General features: G+C 44.7%; 1 protein-coding gene across 1 annotated transcript in view; it reads right to left on the bottom strand.

The window, feature by feature from the left end:
* Nucleotides 1-13,819: 13,819 nt before the first annotated feature.
* LOC115481350 (transmembrane protein 106A-like) overlaps nucleotides 13,820-21,242 on the bottom strand; it is a 42,347-nt gene continuing 34,924 nt past the window's right edge. Inside the window, exons 7-8 of the mRNA XM_030220417.1 lie at nucleotides 20,415-20,468; nucleotides 13,820-15,070 (exon numbers count right to left, since the gene is read on the bottom strand). Coding sequence (XP_030076277.1) covers nucleotides 14,953-15,070; nucleotides 20,415-20,468 — 172 coding nt within the window. The 3' untranslated portion in view covers nucleotides 13,820-14,952. The remainder of the gene's footprint in view (nucleotides 15,071-20,414; nucleotides 20,469-21,242) is intronic.

Consider the following 21,242-nt stretch of genomic DNA (forward strand, 5'->3'; position numbering starts at 1 on the left):
AACTTGCAATTTTTTTTCATTATAAATCATTTCTGTAAGATGTTACAGCTCCAGTATACCCAGTGCGAAATAAGACAGCAGATGTAAATTCTCAAATTGGACAAATTCCAAACACTAAAATGATTTTTTCTACCTTTGTTGTCTGGTGACTGTTTTCTATCCATACTGGTCCAAGTGTCTGATTCTGCTGCTCTCTATCTGCTCTCTTAACTCCGTTTCCAGGGCTTCCTTTCCATTTATTTCTTTACTTTCCTCCTTCCTTCTTCCATGTCCAGCATTTCTCCTCTCCACGCCAACCCCTCCATCCATCCATGTCCAGCAATTCTCCTGTATCTCCTGCTCTGCTCTCCTCTCCATCCATTTCCAGCATTTCTCCTTCCTCCCCTGCCATCCCATCCATGGGCATCTCCTTCCTATCTTCCTTCCCCTCCACCCATGTCCAGCATGTCTCCTCTCTCCCCTGCTCTCCCCTCCCATGTCCAGTGATTCTCCTCTCTCCCCTGCCCTCTCCTCCTATCCAAGTCCAGCAATTCTCTCTTCCCTGCCTTCCCCGTCCAGCAATTCTCCATTCTCCGCCTTCCCCTCCCATCCATATCCAGCAATTCTCCAGTCTCCGCTCTCCCCTGCCCTGCCATCCCATCCAATCCATGTCCAGAATGATTCTCCTCCCTCCCATCCATGTCCAGCAATTCTCTTTTGCCCCCTATCCTCCCCTCCCTTCCATGTCCAGTGACTCGCCCCAGCCTCCACCTGCCCCCAAGATCATTCAAACCCCAGCCCCACTTGCCCACCCTCCTCTGCCCGCTCCCTTCCGTTTGCTCCTGGCTGTGTTCCCTGCCTTACAAAACTTTTTTCTTTTTTACCGAAGTCGCGAACCGGCAGCCTGAAGACTGAAGAAAGCAAACAGCAGGCAGGCTCACCTCGTTGCATTGCGTCGCTTCGTTTCCCTGCATTCTCAGCGCGTCCTGCCCTTGAGGAAAGGAAATGACATCAGAGGAGGGCGGGACATGCTGAGAATGCAGGGAAACGAAGTGACGCAATGCAAGGAAGGAGGTGAGCCTGCCTGCTGTTTGCTTTCTTCAGTCTTTAGGCTGCCGGTTCGCGACTTCGGTAAAATAAGAACAGTTTTACAAGGCAGGGATCACGGCCGGGTGCAAACAGCAGGGAGCGGGCAGGTGAGTTCCCGGACCCAGAAAAAAAGCACTGAAAATAGGACACAAATTTAGGAGCTCAGACTTATTTTGAGGATTTGGCCCTAAATTTCTCCTTCTGTTATGTGTTTCCCACAAAGGCGATGTCTCCAATTATATGGTGTCTGGAGAAACAAGGGACCCCTTACATAGTTTCAAAATACTTTGCAATTGTTTGAACACTATGGGGTCCTTTTGCTAAGCAGCTGTTAGCACTACCACGTGCTGACTGCAGCTTAAAATGGCTTCCTGTGGGGTGCGATTAGGCTTCCTACGCTAATTTTGGCATCGGCGCATGCTTCCCATGCGCTAAAAAGTAGATTTTATTTTTTAGTACTGGGTCGGGGAGTAGGCAACTATATTGCCATGCGCTAACAGATTGGTGCACGAGTAGCACAAAAACCGCCTAGAAAATAGGTGGCAGTAGGGCCCCGCATGTTATAGCCATGTGCTAATGGAAAAATTAGCATGTGGCCATTAATTAACATAAATAGAAAAGAGGCTGTTTTATCCACGCAGTAAAAATGGCCTTAGCACCTGGAATTCATTGCCAGTAAAAGCAGTTAGCTTAGCAGGGTTTAAAAAAGGTTTGGATAGCTTCCTAAAAGAAAAGTCCATAAGCCATTATTAAGAGAGACTTGGGGAAAATCCACTGCTTATTTCTAGGATAAGCAACATAAAATCTATTGTACTGTTTTGGGATCTTGCCAGGTATTTGTAACATGGATTTGCCAGTGTTGGAAACAGGATACTGGGCTTGATGGACCTTCGGTCTGTCCCAGTATAGCAAATGTTTATTGCCTAAAGCACACGCTAAGGCCACTTTTGCCGCAGTTTGGTAAAAGACCTCCTTAGTATGACCTTTGTAAGTATATTAGTATGGGGGGGGGGGGGGAGTCTTCCCTAGTTTAATTTGTGTTCAAAGTGTCTTCCTTCACCCTTGAAACATTCACAAAGTCTTCGATGCCACTGACCTGTTGGCTCAATAACTTCTGGCATTTCTTTAATTTAGGAGCTGAACTGAAAAATAAATTACTCAGAAATGTCTCGAATTTCAGGCAGAGGTTTCTGCTGCAGTGGGACATTTTTGTGTTCTTATTCCGGACACCATATACTACTACTGCTACTATTTCTAAAGCGCTACCAGGGTTACCCAGCGCTGTACAATCTAACAAGCCCCCTCCCTACCCATCTTCAAATCCTTGCTTAAGCTCACCTCTTCAATGCTGCATTCGGAACCTAACCTTTCGAATATATAGGTTGCCCCAATCTGTCTGACCTATCCGATTAACTGTACATTTGTCTTTTAGATTGTAAGCTCTTTGAGCAGGGACTGTCTTTACATGTTAAATTGTACAGCGCTGCGTAACCCTAGTAACGCTTTAGAAATGTTTAGTAGTAACAAGGACAGACCCTGCTCAAAGGAGCTTACAATCTAAAGGACAAAAAAGTGCAGTCAATCAAATTGGGGGCAGTCTAGATTTCCTGGATAGAGGTACAGTGGTTAGGTGCCGAAAGTGACATTGAAGAGGTGGGCTTTGAGCAAGGATTTGAAGATGGGCAGGGAGGGGGCTTGGCGTATGGGCTCAGGGAGTTTATTCCAAGCATAGGGTGAGGCGAGGCAGAAAGGGCGGAGCCTGGAGTTGGCGGTGGTGGAGAAGGGTACTGAGAGGAGGGATTTGTCCTGTGAGTGGAGGGTAGGAGCGTAAGGGGAGATGAGGGTAGAGAGGTAATGAGGGGCTGCAGATTGAGTGCATTTATAGGTTAGTAGGAGAAGCTTGAACTGTATGCGGTACCTGATCGGAAGCCAGTGAAGTGTCTTGAGGAGAGGGGTGATATGAGTATATTGGTCTAGGCGGAAGATAAGACGGGCAGCAGAGTTCTGAACGGATTGAAGGGGGGATAGGTGGCAAAGTGGGAGGCCAGTGAGGAGTAGGTTGCAGTAGTCAAGGCGAGAGGTGATGAGAGAGTGGATGAGAGTTCAGGTGGTGTGCTCAGAGAGGAAGGTGCGAATTTTGCTGATGTTATAGAGAAAGAAACGACAGGTCTTGGCTGTCTGCTGGATATGGGCAGAGAAGGAGAGGGAGGAGTCAAAGATGACTCCGAGGTTGCGGGCAGATGAGACGGGGAGGATGAGGGTGTTATATATATTTTAGCTTTGTGCGTACCATGATAATAAACCTCACTCCTAAGCCAGGGCATGATCTCGGTTTCAAATTTACTGCTAACTCTCGCCATAGTACTTGCATCGTGCCACAGAGAGCTTCCCTCTGAAGTTCATAATAGGCAAAATATCGAGGTGTGCTTAGAAATTCTTTTCTATCAAGCTTGTGGCACCCAATACAATAGAAAAAAAAATCTGTATTTTTCTTGGCCTTGTAGGCGTAAATACAATAAGAGAAAACCACTGTGGGGCCCTTTTACAAAGGCACGGTAGGCTCTACGTGCATGCAGTGCACGCCAAAACGAGACTGCCAGGCTAGCACATGCCCACACCACCGGGACAAATTATTTTTTAATTTTCTACTGCGAGCGGCATTTCCAGCATTAATTGGCAGTTCACGCATGCTGACATGTAGCACATAAGCCCTTACCACTAGATCAATGGGCGGCTTTAAGGGCTCAGGCCATAAAATGGCTCACGCTGGTTTCAATTTTACCGCAGGCCCTTTTCCCAGCCCACTGAATAAAAAGTCCTTTTTCCCCCCAGACCCGGTAAAAACTGGCCCGGCACGTGCCAAAAACACACACCCACACTACTGCAGGCCACTTTTTGCTGTGGTTTAGTAAAAGGACCCTCTGTGAGTAATTACTCTGGACTCGTTTGCAAGAAGTATGACTGCACCTAAGGTAGTCCCAAGAAAGAACAGGGCAGATCAATAGGAAATGCAAAGAAATCTTTATTGATGAAGCACAAACCAAAACAATGCCTGGCCCAGGTCATGTTTCGCCCACATAAGGGTCTGTCAGGGGCCAGGCGGTGTGCATAAAACTCTTCGCTACCAAAAATGTAGAAAAACCTCTTGGGAAAAGCACAGGGAGTGGCCTAGTGGTTAGGGTGGTGGACTTTGGTCCTGGGGAACTGAGGCACAGGCAGCTCCTTGTGACTCTGGGCAAGTCACTTAACCCTCCATTGCCCCATGTAAGCAGCATTGAGCCTGCCATGAGTGGGAAAGCGCGGGGTACAAATGTAACAAAAACATAAATGAAAAATCAGCAAAATGGTTATACATCTTTCTATCAAAACACTCTCCAGAAGATGGCAGCGTGTAACCATGCCGTTTTATCTCTCTGGAAAGAAATATATCTTTTTTGGGGACTCTAGCCCAATCTCTCGTATCGTTATCCACCTTCAGCCCCAACTGCTTAAGCAGAATATAAATGTTCATATTAGATTAGATTAAGATGCATTGGTATTGGTTACACAGTGCTTGATATACAGTGGTGGAAATAAGTATTTGATCCCTTGCTGATTTTGTAAGTTTGCCCACTGACAAAGACATGAGCAGCCCATAATTGAAGGGTAGGTTATTGGTAACAGTGAGAGATAGCACATCACAAATTAAATCCGGAAAATCACATTGTGGAAAGTATATGAATTTATTTGCATTCTGCAGAGGGAAATAAGTATTTGATCCCCCACCAACCAGTAAGAGATCTGGCCCCTACAGACCAGGTAGATGCTCCAAATCAACTCGTTACCTGCATGACAGACAGCTGTCGGCAATGGTCACCTGTATGAAAGACACCTGTCCACAGACTCAGTGAATCAGTCAGACTCTAACCTCTACAAAATGGCCAAGAGCAAGGAGCTGTCTAAGGATGTCAGGGACAAGATCATACACCTGCACAAGGCTGGAATGGGCTACAAAACCATCAGTAAGACGCTGGGCGAGAAGGAGACAACTGTTGGTGCCATAGTAAGAAAATGGAAGAAGTACAAAATGACTGTCAATCGACAAAGATCTGGGGCTCCACGCAAAATCTCACCTCGTGGGGTATCCTTGATCATGAGGAAGGTTAGAAATCAGCCTACAACTACAAGGGGGGAACTTGTCAATGATCTCAAGGCAGCTGGGACCACTGTCACCACGAAAACCATTGGTAACACATTACGACATAACGGATTGCAATCCTGCAGTGCCCGCAAGGTCCCCCTGCTCCGGAAGGCACATGTGACGGCCCGTCTGAAGTTTGCCAGTGAACACCTGGATGATGCCGAGAGTGATTGGGAGAAGGTGCTGTGGTCAGATGAGACAAAAATTGAGCTCTTTGGCATGAACTCAACTCGCCATGTTTGGAGGAAGAGAAATGACCCAAAGAACACCGTCCCCACTGTCAAGCATGGAGGTGGAAATGTTATGTTTTGGGGGTGTTTCTCTGCTAAGGGCACAGGACTACTTCACCGCATCAATGGGAGAATGGATGGGGCCATGTACCGTACAATTCTGAGTGACAACCTCCTTCCCTCCGCCAGGGCCTTAAAAATGGGTCGTGGCTGGGTCTTCCAGCACGACAATGACCCAAAACATACAGCCAAGGCAACAAAGGAGTGGCTCAGGAAGAAGCACATTAGGGTCATGGAGTGGCCTAGCCAGTCACCAGACCTTAATCCCATTGAAAACTTATGGAGGGAGCTGAAGCTGCGAGTTGCCAAGCGACAGCCCAGAACTCTTAATGATTTAGAGATGATCTGCAAAGAGGAGTGGACCAAAATTCCTCCTGACATGTGTGCAAACCTCATCATCAACTACAGAAGACGTCTGACCGCTGTGCTTGCCAACAAGGGTTTTGCCACCAAGTATTAGGTCTTGTTTGCCAGAGGGATTAAATACTTATTTCCCTCTGCAGAATGCAAATAAATTCATATACTTTCCACAATGTGATTTTCCGGATTTAATTTGTGATGTGCTATCTCTCACTGTTACCAATAACCTACCCTTCAATTATGGGCTGCTCATGTCTTTGTCAGTGGGCAAACTTACAAAATCAGCAAGGGATCAAATACTTATTTCCACCACTGTAGTGCTAGACAAGGGAACATTCAAAACAATTTATAATTTAAAAGACAGTACATTAAAGGAATGCTATCAATCATAAAGGAAAGTAAGAATGAAAATTTTAAATTAAAACAAATAAAGCCATTGGTCCCTATCCGAGCGGTTGCTTTTGTATCATTAATTCCCTTCGGTGGTCATCTGGTGTACAAGAGAAGTTCCACTTGCAGCACTAGAGATCACAGCAAGAAATGCGATCCCTTATCTGCAACAGAAATGCTCGGCTGCTCTTCACGTGACTGACGGCCACAGACAGTATTTCATCACACAAAGCAGAGTCCATCACAGCTGATAACCAATACCTTTCGGGCTCTGCTCTGTATCTGGTTACTTAATGATAAAGGTCTAGCTCAGTTTTCAGTTTTGACTTCCTGGTCATCATATCATCACCATACACTCGCTCCTTTGTGTGACTGTTTCTCAATCTCATTACAGCATGTTGTTGTAAAGTACAATGTATAAAAGTCTGCATCAATGTGAAAACAATAAAGAATTCCTAATCATGTCCAATGAATGAGGCAATGTGCCCATAGACCCAAACTGGGAAATTCTCTTCAGTATATCTGCAACCATTATCTTTACCTGGGTTCCCAGGACTGCCGGGGGGGATGGGGGCAAGGAGGGCCCAGTGCCAGCAATCAAAAGAGACTGCTCTGCCTTTTTCTTGCCGCATCCTGCCTATACGGGAAAAAGAACTTACTTCACAGGAGGTGGGACATGGCAGGAAGAAGGACCTAAAGCTAGCACTACTACTACTACTACTTAACATTTCTAGAGCGCTACTAGGGATACGCAGTGCTGTACAAATTAACAAAGGACGACGGTCCCTGCTCAAAGGAGCTTACAATCTAAATGACGAAATGTCAAGTTGGGGTAGTCTAGATTTACTGAGTAGAGGTATAGTGGTTAGGTGCCGAAGGCGACATTGAAGAGGTGGGCTTTGAGCAATGATTTGAAGATGGGCAGGGAGGGGGCCTGGCGTATAGCAGAACACTCTCATTTGCTGCTGCGGGAGGGGGGCAACAGCAGGGCCCAGAAGATTGGTTGTCCAGGCCCAGCTTTGTCTCTCAGTGGCCCTGTGGGTTCCCACACGCTTCTGCATCCATTTTGTCTTTTCAGATCTTTTGTAGGCCTCATGGGGAGTTTACCTACCTTAAGTCTTTTCCTGGCTATGTGGCCAGCCTGATAGCACACTGCGTGCCCTACACAAACAATAAGACTGACTCTTTGTTTGTTTTTCATCAGCAGGTAAAACAGGCCCAGGTTCTTCAACCTGTCGACAAAACAGAGACAGCCAAGGACCCAACCCAACTTCAGCCAGGTATGCATTTTCTAGCCAAGGTCTGATCTTAATGCTGTAGTTCCTTGGGGGAGGGGGCCAAGCGGGTACAGTGCATAGTTATTTAAAATTCATTGTTAAAAATTCAAAATACAACCAATTCCAGGTCCTTTGAAAGACCATCAGAGGTAAGAATAATAAGAAAAGGAAATTCACCCAAATTAAAGAGCCATTTGTGCTAATGTCTTGGCTAAGTTGGGACCTGTATTTTCTCTAAATTATACTTGGACCCTGCTCTAATGGCTCTGGGTACTCCATTAAGGAAGATGGTGTCAAGTTTCCTCTCTTGATGTAGATCAGACATAGATGAATGTGTCACGATTGTGTCTCCCTCACCCACCTAACCAAAAATAAACTAAGTTTATGAAGCCCTCAGTCACACATTATTAAATTCAGAACCTACAAAACAATCTTTTTTTCTAGGGTATTCTATTTAGTGGAAATGGCTACTTATTATACATATTCAACTTGCATTTTATGTTCTTTTCTTTAAAAGAAGTCTTGGTTTCACAGCAATATAGTTTAAAATATTAGCACGAATCAGAGGCGGACTGACAGTGATCCAGCCCCAGCCAATAAGGGTCATGGGCCCCTAACCACCTCTCAACAGTGATTAAACTAGATGGGTCCCCAGGCACTGCCCTATTGTCCCAATGGTCTGACTGCCTCTGGTGTGAATGAACTTGCACTTGTTTGGAATCTGTTTAGAAACACACAAGGAGCAAGCTGGACAGCCAAGCACCACAGCCGCCAAAACTGAATGCAGGCAGGAATCAACAACAGCAAAGGTGGGCTGAAAAGGAGGGAACAACTACAGCAGTGCCTTTAATGGAGAAAGACCTGACTTGCTGCTACTACTACTACTACTATTTAACATTTCTAAAGCGCTACTAGGGTTACACAGCGCTGTATAATTTAACATAAAGGACAGTCCCTGCTCAAAGAGCTTACAATCTAAAGGACAAGTGAACAGTCAGTCCGATAGGGGTAGTCAAATTGGGGCAGTCTGGATTTCCTGAGAGGTGAGAGTTAGGTGCCGAAGGCAGCATTGAAGAGGTGGGCTTTGAGCAAAGACTTGAAGATGGGCAGGGAGGGGGCTTGGCGTAAGGGCTCAGGAAGGTTGTTCCAGGCATAGGGTGAGGTGAGGCAGAATGAGCGGAGCCTGGAGTTGGCGGTGGTGGAGAAGGGTACAGAGAGGAGAGATTTGTCCTGTGAACGGAGGTTTCGGGTGGGAACGTAAGGGGAGATGAGGGTAGAGAGGTAGTGAGGGGCTGAGTGCATTTGTAGGTAAGAAGGAGAAGCTTGAACTGAATGCGGTATCTGATTGGAAGCCAGTGAAGTAACCTGAGGAGAGGGGTGATATGAGTAGATCGGTTCTGGCGGAATATAAGACGTGTAGCAGAGTTCTGGACAGATTGAAGGGGGGATAGATGGCTAAGTGGGAGGCCGGTGAGGAGTAGGTTGCAGTAGTCAAGGCGCGAGGTAATTTCAACAAACTGTTTAATGCTTTGATGACTCCTGATGCAGGCAGTTTGTTTCTTTGGAGCAGCTAAACCTGTTGTACCATTTGGAAGAGTCCGTCATACTCATGGCTCTGTATTTGTGCTTATGACTGAAGAATCTAATGACCCCCTGATGCAAGTAGTTTGTCAAAACTTGGCCCAGTCAGGTCTTTCTCCAATAAAGGCACTTTTGGATATTCATAGTTGTTCCCTCTTCTTTAGACCACATTTGCCATTGTTGGTTTCTGCAAAGGGCCTAAGCCTGTTCTTTATCAAGGAACAAGAGGCAGCCTTGAACCCGGAAGTACTTGCAGCTACACTGGATAGAATTCTATATCCTGCAGAGGATCAGAATTGTTCAGGCCTCTTGCTGCATTCAGTTCAGTGGCTTTACAGATAAAAGTAAAAGGTGGCACAGGTACAGCAATATTCGGGTCCCAGCCAGCCACCCTCATCCAGCACAGGATCCGTCATTGTGACTGAAGATCACAAGTTCTGCCCTGGGTACCACATTCGCCTCTCAAATGTAGGGACCCAACAGCAGCATTGTTGGGGGGGGTTCAGCGATGATGACGGCAACAGAACTGTGCTCCTTCCAAAGTCACAGCAGCATGGGGCTCTTAGCTTAAATTTCACTTCCAGTGAATGAGGACACCAGAAGTGAAAACAGATTAAGCGCTGCTTACTGCTGCAACTCAGGAAGGAGGGGCAGCTGAGAACAATTGAATTGAGACCGTTGGGGCTTCTGGAGCTGCAACTCCAGTAAGTAATCGCATTCAATTTTTTAATGCCAAATTTAAATTTTTAATGTGATTTTTAGGAAAACATCTCTAAGGAGTATCAGAGAGAAAAAAAAAGATACTGCTTCTAAAATATTGTTTAATAATTCCTTATAAATGGATTGTTAAAACCACTGTGCTACAAAAAAAAAATGTATAGGAAAAGAAAACACAGAGAGGTCAATTCAATAAAGGGCGCTCAGCTCAAAATTCGATCATGGCACATTTGTGTAGCCTAAGAATACAGTAAGGCACCTGACTTTAGGTGCAGCCTTGACTGGGGTCCAGTGGTGTGCTGGAGCCGGCTCACAGAGCCGGTTGTTAAATTTTGCAAGATCTTGCGAGCCGGTTGTTCTCCAGGACGAGCCGGCTCCAGTGAACGAGGTAAGCATGGCAGGAGGGCGCCACCACAGGCCATGCTTACCTCCCCTCCCGCTCCCATCCATGTCCAGCGAGTCTCCGTCACCCCCATCCTCCCCTCCATCTTTTTTTTTTTTTATTACTCGCCGTTGAAGCGCCGCGTTATTTATAGCCCTGCTGCCCGTCTCTAGCCTTCCCTGTTTGCTTCGTGATGAGTTCGTTCCCTTAGTCCCGCCTTCTGACGATCTTGGGGAACTGGGTTTGATTCCCTTTGCAGCGCCTTGTGCCCTCTGCACAAGTCACTTAACCCTCTGTTGCCCCAGGTACAAATAAGTACCTGTCTAGAGTATGTAAACCGCTTTGAATGTAGTTGCAAAAGCCACAGACAGGTGGGTTATCAAGTCCTGTTCCCTTGCTCCTTTCAGATGATGGAGGTAAACAAGCACCTAAAGGTACAGAGAAACAGGAGGATTACACGGCAAAGATACCAAACAGGTTCACTGTAAGTACAGACCCCCCTCAGGGAGCAATTTTCAGTACCACTGCAATGGATTCAGTCTTTTTCAAAAGTGTTTCTCACTGTTGCCTTGGTCCACCAGCTGGCTTCTAGCAGGCTGATCCTCATCACATGTGTGATTCAAAAAGTAGAACTATGTTGAGTACTCAGACAGGGTAATTAGCACAGGAAAATAAGTCTGAAACTAACTGGTGATGGAGGAAGACGTTAACCCAAGATGATGAGGAAAGGGTTCAAAGCCCAGCTTAGGACCTTGCTCCCTAGACTGAAAGAGCTGAGCCGTCACCTTAACATAGTAATTCTCAACCCAGTCAGTCAGATTTTCACCAGATTGGTTTGCAAATGGAGGCAGTGACTGCATCCCTCACTCATGCATAGTCATCATGGCTACCCTGAAAACCAGATTGACTCAGTGTATTCCCAGGACAGGGTTGACAACCCCTGCTATTTAGGCTGTTCAGTACTTAGAGCTTACTCAGTGAGTAAGTCACACTTTCTGGAGCAGAGGTTCTCTACCTAGTCCACGGGACATAACAGGTGAGTCAAGTTTTCAAGATATCCATAAGAGATATTTGTATACAAGAGAAGGAATGCATGCAAACTTATCTCATGCATAGTCATTGTGGATATCCAGAAAACATGGCTGGGTGTGGCTCAAGGACTCTGTTGAGAACCCCTGTTCTAGAGGAAGACTTTGAACCAGTTTCAGCGTTCCAGTATACCTACTTTGGTATTCGTCGATTACCAAATGTTGATTTTTTTTTTCCCATTGGGGCAACAGTACACTAGGATAGCAAGTTCAAAAAGCAAGACTGACCCAAAGTCTCTCTAGTGATAAGGCACGTAGGATATCTGTGTTCACACTCAGGTTTCAGCCCCACTACAGCTTTTGGAGGCTGGTACAAGAATGGGGGGGGGGGGGGGGGGGGGAGAATCTTGCTTGTGCAAAGTTCACCAGCATCTTAGGGCAAGACCTTCACGCAATGGTAAGACAGAAAAACAGCCTAAGACCAGGTTCACACACAGATCTTTAATTATTCAAACCTATAAGGAAATATATCTTAGCCACTGCCTTCAGAAAAGGTCGATAGTGGCATTATGGGATTGTGGTAAGTCTCCTTCTATTGTTGTAACACATTGGCTGGTGCTTTCTTTAATTATTCTAGAATGTACAGTACAACCAGCAGTGGTGAAGGGACTTAGCTCTGCTGGACCTCAGCAGCTGATGCCTAACCTACGTTATCTCACCCTCTGAAGACAATGAAAATACCAACAGCAAGCCTGAAACCTTCATCTCATACCCACCCTCAAGAATTCTTTGACATTCATAAAGGAAGAAATCCTATATACTGTTAGAAGAGTGAATGTGTGTGCACCACTTAGCTAATGCAGTAGCGAGCACCCTTGCCAAGTTCTTTCACAAAGAAATTCCTCCACTAGAGTCCTTAATGGCCACAACACATCTCCTGGGCGTAGTGTAGGCACAGACAGAAGACTTAAGTCTTTGGTTTTGGGGGTAGGGCATATGTAGGGAAGGAAGAGCTACCAGGCTTTGCTTGGGTTCAGTGTTATGCATACACCAGGAGAAAAGCTTTCAGGATGCCTGACCCAAGCAGAACCTCATCTGGCCCCCATGAGGCTTTCTATTGGGCTCAGAAACCTTCTGGCTCTGGCTGAAGGGCTGGTTGGAGGAGGAAACACATCTTCCCTCTCTCAGTGCCATGACAGTGGGAACTCAACTTTAAATTTCCCTAACCTCTATAAAATTGACACACTTGGAATACATTACTCTTAGGAAGTCTCAAGATCATTAGCTCTGATAAAACCACTAATCTAGCATCAGGCTTCCACAGTTGCTTTTAGACCAGTTATTAAACATTTGAGCAGATACGAGTTTCTAGAGGGGCTTTGTCCTATTCCTGCCTCCACAGGAGAGCCATAATTCTGGGTGCTCCTGTCACCAAAAGGCACATCTGCTCCAGAGTCAGAACATAGTGACATTTGAACCAGCTGGTGTTACCCCCTCTCCAAAGGCAGCAGACTTAAAACCAGGTTCAGCTGTGGTCCATAATACAGGAAAAGCAGCAAAAGCTTACAGTTCAAACAGCCTAGAAAATAATGATCCTTTAATGCTAAAACAGAAAACACTTCCAAGCCATTACCATCTGTTAATGTTTATTCTATAATCCCAGCGGTCAAAAGGAGAGCGATAGCCAAAAGCTTCTTTAATCCACTGTTATGTTTTCTTCTATACAACAAGACTCTTTGGGATTGAACGGCATTTCTGCTTCAAAAGTTTTATTTTACAAATAAGAGCAGATCTTTCTTTGGAATTAGGAGCAAAAATGACAGGCCCAGGCCACCCATGATGCTATGTCGGCTCAGATACCTCTTTTTTTGGGGGGGGGGGGGGGGGGGGGGGAGGGGGAGCAGAGGGCCAAGGTACCAAGACAGGTGTTTTCAGAGTAGCTTATGAAACAGTAGGTCCTCTTCATAAGCACTTCAGTTTGCGCTACGAGAACACAGCAATATCACACAGCAGAGCAGGTCAGTGCAAATGCAAGTGGTTTGTACAGAGAGTTTTATCCCACAACATAAGGGGAGGAGACAGTGGCGTAGCCAAGGGTGGGTTCAGGCCCACCCAGTAGCAGCATACCTATGATGTGGCTGGCAGGGATCCCCAAGCCCCACCAGCCAAAAACTCCCAACAACTGTCCCTCCTGCATACCTTGTAAGTAGCAGATCTTCGCCTGCAGTGAGCAGTGACATACATACTGCTCGCACCGGCCCCACAGCCTTCCCTCGGATGTATTTCTGCCTAGGCGGAAACAGGAAGTTGCATCAGAGGGAAGGGTGTGGGGCCAACATGAGCAGTGTGTATTAGTTGCTGCTCACTACTGGTGAAAATCTGCTATTTAAAAGGTATTCAGGAAAGGGGGGATGTTTGAGAGACCATATGGCATGCAGACGAGAGAAGCAGAGACCAAATCACCTGTAGGACGGGGAGAGGTTCTTCTGCCCACCCATCTTGGGCCCAGGCCCACCCAAAATTGGGTGTCTGGCTACACCCCTGGGAGGAGACATGCAAGTTTCATATGCTATGGAAGAAAGTTATTTAAATCTGAACTGACATCCCTCCCCCCCTCCCCCTTTATGCACCAATCACATTTATACAAGTCACAACTGCCACCCACAGACTTGATACTTTCATGCTAAGACACAAGTAACACAAACACAAAAGGTCAGGTGGGACCTGACCACCAGATTTTACCATCAATCCAAGGAATTCCTTCTCACTGGAAATGACAGTTGTACAGACAGAAACTGCTTCCTTGCTTAAATCTGTAGAGTCAGGCAAACAAAAAAAGTGGTTGGTAGCAATGCTAGTGAAGTCCAGCTCAGCAGATCCACCGACAGTTCATAAAATGGCTGCCTTCCTAACATTACACTAATGCAAATGTCAATCCATCACAGAGACTAATGTCTCCCTCCCTCTTAGCTGAAATAAGAGATCTTACATAAAATACTGAACACAATTTCTATCTTTCTGGAAATGGACTTCCCATTGCCAGAACCAGATATGCATCACAGCTTCCACATGTGGGTCTCTGCATGACAGTGCCCATCAGCATTTTAATTGCTTTTAGACATGGACTGACTGCATTATGATAAAATCAAGACACCCTTATCTACCATTCACCTTAAGATGTTTGTGTGCTCTGATACAAGGTTGTAAGTGTACCGACTTGAGATTCAGACTAATTTCACAGCAACTAAATTTCTTACCCTTGCACCTTGTTCACTTTTTTCCCCACTCTTCCCCCTCCCCCAATAACCCATTTTTGGAGGAATGGCGGGGAATGGGGGGTGCTGAACAGGCCAGAAACTTCTAAATGGTCCAGGAGCAACCAAGTGAGCCAGGTCAGGGAGGCATTGCAAGAGGCTGTACAGTCTTCATATCAACTCTGCAGCTAACAGAACGATGCAGGAATGAGTTTTTGAAGGCAGGTTTGGCCCTAGAGGCTTCCTCAGCATGTCCAAAGCCTCCTTTGGTGCATATAAAGCCACAAAGTGCTGGCCAAAACTACCACACAATGAAATGTCAGGTACTTTAGCCAACTGCTACATTCCAGGAAAGCCAGAATCACCCACCCCCCTCTGCCATTCCTTCAGATGCTGAAAGCAGAGTCCCACTTCATCCGCCCAGGTCATCGCAGCTGATGCAGAGAATGGGGAATTGTTGTGTTACTCCGACAATCCACATACTGGTAACCATCAAAGGACAGCTGCTCTGAATGACCCAAGGAGGAGCAGGTCAATGTTCCCCTAGAAGTAAAAAAAAAGAAAGTTACTCATGTGTAACAGGATCTTAACAGAGAACACCATGACATTTCACTGAAGGAGGGGCAGTTTGGAATATTAAGAGGCTACAAGTTCTGGTAAAATGAGTCAGGTTTCTTTTGAGTTGTGGTACTCTCTCACTAGAAGTAAAAGTCAGCTCCTTACTGTGAAGACACCTGCAAGGGTGGGAAAGTCTCTCCTCAGTATGACACCTACACAGGGATCTGATGGAGAACAGCACCTGATTAGATCAGTGCACTGCCTCCACCCCCACAGTCACACTATATAAACTGTCTCATTCTGGTTGCGACACAAAGGATGGCAACTATGTACAGTTTAATTTCCTACCAAAAACTAAACATCACAACTGAGCCCCGGCAGCAGAATTTGACCTGGAGCTTCAGTGGCTCCTGAAGTTATCCATTACCACTGCTATTCACTGCCGCCAGTGCCTGGATAACTAACCAGGGCATAGCAAAGTGCTTTGTGTGTGGTTCTACCTGCCTGGTTAGTTATCCAGGCAGCAGTACTCAGATAACTTCTGAATCGGCCCCTGAGACTACCCAAGCAGCTGGTGCCAAGGAAGATTATGTCCTGACCTGTCAGTGCTATTGATCTAAGTAGGAGTTTCTCCTGCCTAGTTTAATCGTGTTGTATATTGGCCCCAAAGTTGTTTAGGATTCAAACGGCTTTCTATTCAATTCCAAATCATATGCACCATGAGGAAAGCAAAGCCGCACTTTAAAGTCTCTATTTTTTTTTTTTTTGCAATATATTTTATTGAGTTTTTTGGAAAAACAACAGAAAATAACACAAATATGAAATTCAAAAGGAGAAAAAGAAAAAAAACAGAATAATAATATTTTAAGTATGTCATTCAACATTTGGTGGACTACATGTCTTAGGGAGATTTTAAATTCTGTTCCAAGGGATCCCAAATTTTCTTTTTGTAGAGAATTGGATGTTGCTTCTCTGCTATAGAAAATTCCAATTTTTGATACTGCAGAACTGAATTCCACCAGAAGTGAAGATTAAGCAGATGAGCAGATTTCCAATTGAGTAGAATGTGCTTTTGAGCAACAGTAAGTAAAATAGCCAATAATTTTGCTTGTAAAGTTGTGAGATTTAATTGCTATGAGCATGATTTGAAAATGACTATCGAAGATGATAAAGCGCAATCTAATGACAAGATCCTTTGTATAATACTGTTTGCCAGAATTTGAACATGTGATCACATTCATATAGCATATAAAGTAGAGTTCCTGTTTTTTTGAGAACAATGCCAACATTTATCTGAAGGGAGAAGATTAGTGCTTGCTAATTTACGAGGTGTCCTTCTTACCTACAAATGCACTTAGTCTGCTGCCCCTCACTACCTTTCTACCCTCATCTCCCCTTATGTTCTCGCCCGAAACCTCCATTCACAGGACAAATCCCTCCTCTCTGTACCCTTCTCCACCACCGCCAACTCCAGGCTCCGCTCATTCTGCCTCGCCTCACCCTATGCCTGGAACAACCTTCCTGAGCCCTTATGCCAAGCCCCCTCCCTGCCCATCTTCAAGTCTTTGCTTAAAGCCCACCTCTTCAATGCTGCGTTCGGCAGCTAACTCTTACCATTCAGTGAATCCAGACTGCCCCAATTTGACTGCCCCTATCGGACTGACTGTTCACTTGCCTTTTAGATTGTAAGCTCTGAGCAGGGACTGTCCTTCTATGTTAAATTGTACAGCGCTGCCTAACCCTAGTAGCGCTTTAGAAATGTTAAGTAGTAGTAAGTAGTAGCAATTGACTCTGTGATACAAAAAGTACATAGATTGGAGAATTGAAGCAGAGGACAATGGTTTCAACATCTTTGACCAAAAATAAGACCATTGTTCTTCAGCGAGAACTTGTCCCATAACTGTTTGCCAATTGTTCTGAAGCACCAGATTAAAATTGGAGAAGAGACGGCTGAGGGGAGACATGATAGAGGTATATAAAATAATGAGTGGAGTGGAACAGGTGGATGTGAAGCGTCTGTTCACGCTTTCCAAAAATACTAGGACTAGGGGGCATGCGATTAAACTACAGTGTCGTAAATTTAAAACAAATCGGACAAGTCCATAAACCACTACTAAATGGACTTGGAAAAATCCAAAATCCCAGGAATAACATGTATAGAATGTTTGTATATTGGGAAGCTTGCCAGGTGCCCTTGGCCTGGATTGGCCGCTGTCGTGGACAAGATGCTGGGCTCGATGGACCCTTGGTCTTTTCCCAGTATGGCATTACTTATGTACGTACTTATGATTTTGTTAACATTTTGTATATCTTTGATGCAGTGTGACCTTCTATAAGTAGTAACTGAGCAGTGCTATAGAGAGAAGGCTGTTGAGGTGACAATTGGGAAAAAAACAGGAGAGGCAGCACTACAATGAGTTAACTCTAGCCATTTGAAATAAGCAGAAGATGGTAGAGAGAATTTTTCTGCTAACTCAGAGAAAGATCGAAAAGACTTATGAATTGTATCTGAGAGAGTCCATATTCCTTTATCAATCAATTCTTTCCAAAAGAAAGGAAAGTTTATTAATATATATGGATTATACCATAGTGACATGAAGAAAGACAATGAAAGAGATATAGTAAGCAATTTATCCATCTCCAGGAGTGATTTAACAGTGGCAGAGATTATAGGGTCAATGTTCTGAGAAGGTAAGGAACTAGAAGAGAGTCACACTGGGAGAGCAAATGGATGCACCATAACTTCTTCAAATGATAACCAAACTGGTTTATAGTCAGTCTTTTGGAAAACCCAGTTGCAACCTCGTTGAGAAATAAAGGATTTGTGATAGTTGAGAAAATCTGGGAACAATATACCTCCAGTCTCCTTAGTCCTTTTAAGTTTTCTAATAGCTATTTTGGGTGTTTTACTCCTCCATAAGAAACTACTTAACAGCTTATCTAGTTGAGAATAGAAAGATAGCGGGAACATTATGGGGAGCATACTGAGAATGTAGTTGACTTTAGGAAATCTCATCATTTTAATAGTTTCAAAGCGACCCCACCAGGAGAGAGAAAGGGTATGCCAATAATGCAATAATAGCTTAAGGAAATTAAGAACTGCCTCAGTATTATATTGAATGGTATCAGCCAAAGAGGTATACAGATCAATTCCTAGGCCCAGACCAAACCAAAGGAATTTGCGATATCAGGGAGAGCATAAGAGTTTAGTGGGAGAAGCCCAGTCTTTTGTTGATTGATTTTGTAGCCAGAAAAATATGAAAATGTATTAATAACTCAAAGAAGCTCAGGTATTGACCTACAAGGATCAGAGAGGTACAACAGCACATCAGCAGCATATGCTGAGCATTTGACTTCAAGATCTCTATAAACAATACCGTTTATAGCACTATGGGCTCTTACTGCCATTAGGAGAGGGGACAGCCTTGCCGAGTGCCCCGTTTAAGAGTGATTTTGTCTGACAGTGAATTATTTGTAATAACTCTGGCTATAGGATTGGCATATAATGTTTTTATTTTATTTAGAAATTCAGGGGGACAACCAAACCATTTCAGGGTTGTGAACAAGTAGTCCCTATTCTACCCTATCGAAGGCTCTCTCTGCGTCTAGAGATTGGGCCACTAATGGTTCCTGACAAGAGCCAGCCATGTAAGAGATATGGAGAAACAGACGTGTGTTATCACTGATAAGTCTACCTGGCATAAATCCTACTTGATTGGGATGTATGATTTTTTTTAATTCTGTTTGCTAAAATTTAAAGTTTCAACACCTTTGGAAAAAGTTTCTTCAGCCACGGGGTGTATAAGATTTGGAATTGAATATAAAGTACAGCACCAAACTACTGGACAGCAGGCTACCTTCGTCAAAAAACACAGCTCCGTGTTGAGTCTGTTCAACTGTGGTAATTTATCAATAAACCTCTTATTTTGAGCGGAGACTTCTCTTAGGCTCCTTGTGGGTTTCCAGTGTCCTACCCTACTTTTTGGAAAGGATACGAACACAAGTGTGGTATTTCTAAAAGTGTCCATGACCAGTAACTATTCTGTATTGTGTATAGAAAATCCTCAAGTACTGAAAACTTGCAATAAAATAGGACAAATGCAGAAACTCTAGTCTGTAACATGCCCTGGCTTATGAATGAGATTCACTCCCATCGCATTAAAGAGCCAGCTGGCTTTTATCACCATTTAGAGCAGAGTTTAGATACTAATTAAAGTACCTTAAAAGAGCAGATGTTAATAGGAAGAACTGTACAACGAAGCCGTAGGGACATTATCTGTACTTCAGAACAAGGATTGAAGCAGACAACTGTCGGGATTCTACTGCTCCTGTTAAACCAACTAAAGAAAGGGGGGGGGTGACTGGGCAGCTCAGGTGAACCCTTACCAAATTGTGGACTGTGGCAGTGATTGTGTGTGTGGGGGGGGGGGGGGGGGAGGGGCGCACACACAATCACCCTGACATGAATGCAAAGGATGTGGACTCCCAACCCAGATGGCACATGAAGCCGAGCAACTCAGGAAAGCAAATTGTGATCCTCATAACACAAGGAATCTCTGCTGCCTCTCAAGTCACTTTCACATATGTAATATGGCATCAGATGATGCTATAATTTGATGCCATGGGAAAGCCCCATTCGTACAAACTTTTTAGAGCAACAAATCTACTGGAAAAAAAAATACTGCAGGTTGTAGCATCCAGATAGATTTGGGGGAAGCGTGGAATGTTGTATCTACCTGCAACAAGCGCTAGGTTTCCGACAGGAACAGTGACGTGGAGCTCAGCAGTTTACAAACATGCGTGGGATAAACATAAAGGAATCCTGTTCAGAAGGAAAGGATCCTCAGGAGCTTAACCGAGATTGGATAGCAGAGCCGGTAGTGGGAGGCAGGACTGGAGGTTGGGAGGCAGGGATAGCGCTGGGCAGACTTATACGATCTGTGCCAGAGCCGGTGGTGGGAGGCGGGACTGGAGGTTGGGAGGCAGGGATAGCGCTGGGCAGACTTATACGGTCTGTGCCAGAGCCAGTGGTGGGAGGCGGGACTGGAGGTTGGGAGGCAGGGATAGCGCTGGGCAGACTTATACGGTCTATGCCAGAGCCGGTGGTTGGGAGGCGGGGATAGTGCTGGGCAGACTTATATGGTCTGTGCCCTGAAGAGCACAGGTACAAATCAAAGTAGGGTATACACAAAAGTAGCACACGAGTTGTCTTGTTGGGCAGACTGGATGGACCGTGCAGGTCTTTTTCTGCCGTCATCTACTATGTTACAAATTAACATTCACCCAAAATCCCACCCACAACCCCAGAACAGAATGAGACAAGACTTACTGTATATGCAGCAACACATTGTGAACTTTGATTTTAGACCAGGTACAAATATTGCTGGAGAGAAAATAAATAAATAAAAACAGGGATGTTACTTCCATTCAGCAAATATCACCACCGTCTTCACATTTACACTGTCAGCTTTCACTGAAATAGAATGTCCTCTAAATTTTTCCTTTGATTTCTTTTATTAAAAAGAACTTCCACAATTCCAGCCCCCAAGGAATACAAGCTATCCTACAACTGCCATGTGCAATGCAGAAAGCTGCTTATACAACAATAAATTAGAAACTCAAAAGCTTAGACAAAATATCTAAAATTGTACAATCCCCTGGAAAAAAATTACAAAAAAAATTCTAAGCTTTGGATTGTGTCATTCATAAAGAATCATTCATACCCCCTGGTCTGAGCTGGTTAAGTCACTGGGAAATAATCACAGTATGTTTTATGCCTCTTTGTTCTTTTGAATACTGGGGTAAATGTTATCTTGGCTATTGATGTTCTGCTGTTTGTTTTTGTAAATGATAAATAAACTAGGGAAAGAAAAAAAAAAAGTCACTGAGAAATACAAAACCATCACATCAAAGTCTCTCAGTGTTCATCATATAGCATATGGAGTGTAGGGAACTTGGGGGAGGGGGGGTTGGACCCTTAATGTTTGTATGGTCTGAATAATGAAACAAGGCTTACCTGTAAGATTTTTTTTCATCCCTCCCCCCTAATTTTTGTGTGTTTTCAATCCTTGCTAACTAGATCAGGCTGCAGGGTGGCCTTGTGAAATTGTGCAAGGACAAATATGCGACCCCCACACTCCTAACTAGACTGGATTTG

The sequence above is a fragment of the Microcaecilia unicolor genome, chromosome 12, assembly GCF_901765095.1.
Source record: "Microcaecilia unicolor chromosome 12, aMicUni1.1, whole genome shotgun sequence".
NCBI classification, from domain to species: domain Eukaryota; kingdom Metazoa; phylum Chordata; class Amphibia; order Gymnophiona; family Siphonopidae; genus Microcaecilia; species Microcaecilia unicolor.